General features: G+C 35.6%; 1 protein-coding gene across 1 annotated transcript in view; it reads left to right on the forward strand.

Annotated features, from left to right (window-relative positions):
• LOC114337941 (polypeptide N-acetylgalactosaminyltransferase 3) overlaps window positions 1-3,450 on the forward strand; it is a 60,059-nt gene extending 56,609 nt beyond the window's left edge. Inside the window, exon 10 of the mRNA XM_050647085.1 lies at window positions 3,258-3,450. Within this exon, the coding sequence (XP_050503042.1) occupies window positions 3,258-3,398 (141 nt within the window). The 3' untranslated portion in view covers window positions 3,399-3,450. The remainder of the gene's footprint in view (window positions 1-3,257) is intronic.
• Window positions 3,451-6,588: the final 3,138 nt, after the last annotated feature.

The raw sequence follows: 6,588 nt of genomic DNA on the forward strand, positions 1-6,588 counted from the left end.
GCCAAATTTAACAATAAATAATAAAAATATTTTGTAAATATTTGAACCATTTTATATTTTTATCGCAACTATAAATTCGGACCGATTGAAAGGAGCACGGAATCTTTAAAATCAAAAGGAGATACAAGACGGCTTACTGAGGAATGGTTTTACCGTACATTGATTAACGGCGAAAAAGTTTTACGTACTTGGATGGCTTATTCTCCATCTAAATCTAAAGCATCATTATTTTGCTTTTGTTGTCGTTTATTTGAGAACGTAAATACACTGAATGGATCTAAAGTTTGCTCAACTGATGGATTTTACTTGGTGAAAATTAAATCCTAAGCTTTCAAGTCATGAATCAAGTGCACTACACATCCAATATTATTGCAAATGGAAGGAGTTGGAGAGCAGACAAAAAGGACGGACTATTGACAAAAAAGAGCAAGACAGTGGTAAAAGAAATAAAGAAATGGCAGGAAATTCTGATCCAGAATGTTTGATATTATAAGATTTCTTGCCAGACGAAATTTAGCTTTACGTGGACATATAGAAAACGACACCAGTACCAATAGAGAAAACTTTTTAGAATTGGTTAATTTAATTGCAAAATACGATCCTGTACTTCGTGAACATCTTGTAAGTTCTAAAATGTGTAGCAAAATTTCAATCACTTATATGTCACCACAGATACAAAACGAATTTATTGCCATTTTGGAAAATAATGTTCGCCAACATATCATCGGACAAATAAAAAAGTTTACTCGAGGTACTACAGCACTCCAGATCTTTCTCATAAAGATCAAACAAGTCAGGTATTAAGATACGTAGTAATTGAAAATCAGGAAGTAAAAGTAATGGAATCTTTTATAGATTTCATTGAAACTAAAGACAAAACTGCTGAAGGAATTTCAAAGATGATTTTGGACACGATTCAAGCTGATGGCCTAGATATAAGCAACTGTAGAGGCCAAGCATATGATAATGCTGCTGTTACGTCTCGAAAGTATTCAGGAGTTCAGCAAAGAATTCAAGAAATAAACCCTAAAGCTGAATTCGTACCTTGCTCAAAGCATTCGTTAAATCTGGTTTGTTTACACGCTGCCTCAGTTGAGGTGAATCCAGTAACTTTTTTCGGCACTTTAGAACGTTGCTATTCTTTTTTTTTTTTTTTTCTCATCGACACATCGTTAGGAATTTCAGATAGCAGCTACAGGCAAAATCTTCTTCAAAAGTGTTCAAGACACGCGGAGGAGTGCAAGAGACGATGCCGTAAATGTGACATGGCATGATTACAAAGATATTTTTGTCACTTTGGAAAAACTGACAGAGGCAGGTGAAAGCTTAAACACTAGTACAGAGATGCAGGTGCTTTACTAGTTTCGATGCAGTCATTTTCCTTTCTTTGTTTTTTGGGCCTGTGGCAACCGGTGCTACATGAAGTGAATGATGCACAAAAATATTTACAAACAAGGGGACTGACATAAGATTGTGCGCCCAGAAAGTAAATGCTTTGCAGTTAATATTGACAGAGAATTAATAAACGTGATTGTAAAATTTAGATAAACTTTTTTATTTAAAATCTAACCTGTATAATGCAAAATAATGATGACTGTTCTCGCCGAAAAGTTCTCTATAATTAATGTATGTAATGTATAATATACATTAAATTAAAATACCTAAATAATAGGGCGGCAAAATTGTCCTCCGCCCCGGGCCGCCGACACTCACGCTACGCCACTGGGGCAAACATGGAGAACAGAAACGATACTGAAAGACTGGGAAGAAAATTATTAATACCAATACACAAGATAGGAGATGAAGCGGAATGTGATAACTATAGGGCCATATGCTTATTATTATGCCACTGTGGCAAGCGTCCACAGACCCGCATCGTACGCATCGGACGCATCGTACGCAACGGATTTTAGTTTGCCTTGTACAGAAACTTATGTAACCGCGTCCACTGATCCGCATCGTACGGATCGCATTATCGATTGTCAAACTAAAATCCGTTGCGTACGATGCGTACGATGCGGGTCTGTGGACGCTTGCCGTAAAGTATATGTACACCGGGATAATAGAAAGGAGCTCAGGAAAGAACTGGAAGGAAAACTAGAAGAAGAACAAGCGGCTTTTAGGAAGGAAAGAGGAACAACAGATAATATATACATACTGAGAAATATAATTGAAAGGAAAAACGAAATAGGAGAAGACTTATATATTACGTTTATAGATATTAAAGCTGCTTTTGTTTCTATAAATAGAGAAATAATATGGTCAGTAATGGAAAACCTGTAAATCCCGCAAAAGATAATAAGCGTGGCAAAAAGTACATATAGAAACGTACTCGCTAAAGTACAAATAAACGGATACAGGTCTCCAATAATAAACCTAAGGAGAGGAATAAAACAAGGGGACAGTCTCAGCAAAGTTGTATTCATATTAGTAATGTATAGAGTAATGAAGAGCGCTAAAAGAAGGTCAAGGCAATTACAGTCAACAATAGGGTATAGGAATTTAGTACCACTTTACTTTATATTTTTGTATTTGAAATGTTAGTGTTGGTTCCCGTAAAAAGTTATTTTGAATTATCCATTAAAAGTTATTTATTATAGTTGTACATCGTACCTATTGTAGGAGCTTAAATAAGAATATATATTTATAAGGTAGGTTGAAACGTTAAAATTTCATTATGTATTGACGTAATAATAATGTAGTTGGTGGAATTTTACAATGCCAGGTACAGGCTGTAGTGTGGTCAAATTTATTACCTATTATTTAAATTTACAATAAATTATACAAGTAATTTTAATTCACATGATCCTAGCTGACCTCTAAGGATGGTATGTATTCAATAGATAATCCTGTATTGATGGAAATTCAGTATAAGCGACACATTTTCAGTGTAAAATGAAGATTAAAGTAAAGTTCTATATTTCCGTAAATCTTGCATTAACGGTTGGATAAACGTGAACAACCGGTCCGGATTGATTTTAAGTACCAAATCCAAATATCAACAGTTTTCCATAATTGGGTATTATTATAATCCACTAAACATCTTTATTTCATAACTATCTTTACTATATTGCATACATCAAAGACATAAAAATACCGATTAATCATATTACGATTCAAATGACTGTACTCTCGTGACGTAATCGCGGGCTAAATATTCATTGGTTAGCCGGAATAGGCAACCGTTGTAAATATCTAAAAACTGTGGGTACTTACTTACATATTATAGTTTATATATTTACATTTTTATGTTTCAGACTAATGAAATTCGCCACGTATCTAATAGCAAATGTCTAGACGTACGAAACTCCACAAAATTTGCTCAAGAACTCGTCTTAAATGAATGTGATACAAGTAGTAATCAACAATGGAGGTTAGAATCGGTGCCTTGGAAATAAAACTCATAACTTTTAATATTTATAACGATAATTAAACATTTTTCATTTTTTTTATACCTTTTTATAACTTTTCCCTTACACTACACATATTTTGGCTCTCACCTTAAGATTAAAGAACAAATACCACTTCTAACGTACATAGAGAATAATAGAAAGCTCTATTTTTTGCGATTAGATATTTTATGAAACTATCGAGGAATCAATATTATATCGTCTCTAATCAGACTTGTAGACGTATGGAAAGACCATAAAGGAAAAATTAGAAATTCACATCCCCTACCCTGTTCAAAATAATCCTAGCAAAACCCTGAAACCCAAGTAAAGAAAGTGCGGAGGAATGGGCATATCAGTAAGAACCGAGCAATACCTATATACCTTAAGTCTTGCTGACGAAAAAATAGTTATCGCACAAGACGAAGATGACCTCAGTTTTATGATAAGAAAACTGGGACAGGAATATGCAAAAAATGGAATGGAAATAAACCTAAAGAAAACTGAATACAATACAGAAGCAATGTGCCTTACAAAAAAAGATGAAGAAAAACTGAGAATAATAGAAAGAAAAATTATGAGGAGAATACATGGTCCAATCAAAACAGATCAAGGAGAAATACGAATTCTGATGAATCACGAAATAATAAATCTAATGGAAGGAGAAGATGTAGTGAGATTCATTAAAGCACAAAGACTAAAATGGTTTCGCCACGTCCAAAGAATAGGAGCGGATGAACTAATTAGGCAGATAAAAATTGGACGCCAGTCATAAACAGACCTAGAGGAAGACCGAAAATAAGATGGGAAGATCAACTGCGAGAGGATATATGCAATATGGAAATTACAGGCTGGAGAGAAAAAATACAGAATAGGAAAGAATGGAAACAGATCACAGAGAAAGCAAAAAACACGAAAATCTATAAAGGATAATGAAGAGGACTTATGCGGACCAATCCACCGCAGGAAATGGATTAAAATAGCTCATGAACCTGAGCGACCTATACTCTACTAGAGTGACCGGTCTATATATATAAACAAGTCAAAGGAACATACTTCTTCTTCTTGTAGTGCCTATCCGTTTCGGATGTTGGCGACCATCATGGCAATCTGTAGGGCAATATCAAAAGGAACAGACAAGTACAAGTATTTAGGTTTCATAATATCAAACAATGGAACAACTGAAGAAGATATAAAAAATATACTAGGACTAGAACAAACAAGAAACTGCATACGAAAATTGAACCCGGTACTACGGGATAAGAACATAAGTATAAAAACAAAAAGAAGAATGTATAATACCATGACAAGATGTATTCTGACTTATGGGTGTGAAAATTGGATAATAAATAAGAAATCCAAAAAAAATAAAAGGAAAAAAGATGGAATTCCTAAGGAGAAGCTGCAGATAACACGAAGAGATAGAATAAAAAATAACATAGCGATTAGGAAAAGAATGGGAATGAACTCAGATATAATAGACTACATAGAACAGAAGAGATTAACAGGTGCGGATACAGAAATTCATAATAGGGGGGGGCTAGACTTCCTGAAATTATTATTATCCAGATTTAGCCATACGGCTCACACCACCTCTATGGCTATGAGCACAGTGCGGTCCCAGTATAGCTTGTACATGTAGATTTCAAGCATTCTGTTAGGGACGTTTTGATAATAAGGGAGATGGTCGGTCTGGAGAAGTCTCAGTTTGTTGGCTAATTTCTGGTGAATAATCTTTTCTACTGAGTCATGGCTTTCTTTATAATCAATATTGCAATATATCTATAAAGCAATTTCCACTGAGAAAAGAGGACATAGAACCAATTCTATCCATGCACTGAGAGACAATCAAGGTCATATGATGATCGACGATAAAGAACTAACAGAAGAATGAAAAGGGTATTTCAGGGACCTTCTAAGCATGATACAGGAAGAACAGCACAAAGAAGAGATATATCACAGCGAACATGCCCGTCGAAAATCCCTCTTTTGAAGAAACCCAAAAGGCCTTAAATAAGCTGAAAAATCACAAAGCGCCAGGTACGGACGAGATACCAGCAGAACTTCTGAAATATGGTGGAGACGCACTACATCGCCAAATCCACCAGTTAATAACACAAATATGGTTAGAAGAAAGGATACCAGCAAGATGGAAGGAAAATATCATAGTGCCCATCCACAAAAAAGGGGACAAAACAAAATACGCGAACTACAGAGGAATTTCTCTCCTAAACACGTCATATAAAATCCTCTCGAACATCATTCTTAGTTGACTAACTCCCTATGCAGAAAATGTCCTAGGAGAATATCAAGTCAGTTTTAGGGTAAACAGATCCACCACAATAGATCAACTATTCACGCTGAGACAGCTTCTAGAAAAGGGATGGGAGTATAACAGACCCATACACAATCTCTTCATAGACTTTCGACAGGCATATGATAGCGTAGAAAGAAACCAAGTATGGAATGCAATGGCGGAGTTCTCAATGCCAAAGAAAATCATTCGGATAACTAAAGTCTGCATGGAGGGTGGAATATCAAAAGAACGTGTAAATAATAAACTGTCTGACAGCTTTGAAATCAACAGTGGACTCAAACAGGGTGATGCTTTATCTCCACTACTTTTTAACCTTGTATTAGAGAAAGCCATGAGGTCAGCCGGAATAAAAACAGACCTGCTATCGGTTCAAGGTCCCAAGTTACTACTAACTTACGCAGATGAAATTGATCTCGTTGGAGACTCCATCCTATCCACAAAAGCCATTTTCAACAAGGTGGAAGGAGCAACAAGCGAAGTAGGGCTGAGGATTAATGAAGGAAGACGAAATATATGTGTAAAAATAGAACGACACGAAGAGACAGGATAGGACAAAATGTGACGGTCAACACCTTTAATTTCGAAAGAGTACAACGTTTTAAGTATCTAGGGGGCCCTAATCACAGCTGACAACGATGTTACTGAAGAAATAAAAGACAGAATCCAATCAGCAAGTGGCTGTCTACTCGCACTGGATAAGCTTATAAAATCAAAAAACCTTCCAAGAAAGATCAAAATCTATAAATCCGTCGCCAGATGTACTAACGGGCGGAGGTAAATTCCTCATCAACCAGTAAAAACATATAATCCGACAGGTATTTTCCTCACCAAATTTAAGGGTTCCTATTAATCCGGTAGGTATTTTCCTCACCAAATCACTCA

The sequence above is a fragment of the Diabrotica virgifera genome, chromosome 1 (genome assembly GCF_917563875.1).
Source record: "Diabrotica virgifera virgifera chromosome 1, PGI_DIABVI_V3a".
Taxonomy (NCBI): domain Eukaryota; kingdom Metazoa; phylum Arthropoda; class Insecta; order Coleoptera; family Chrysomelidae; genus Diabrotica; species Diabrotica virgifera.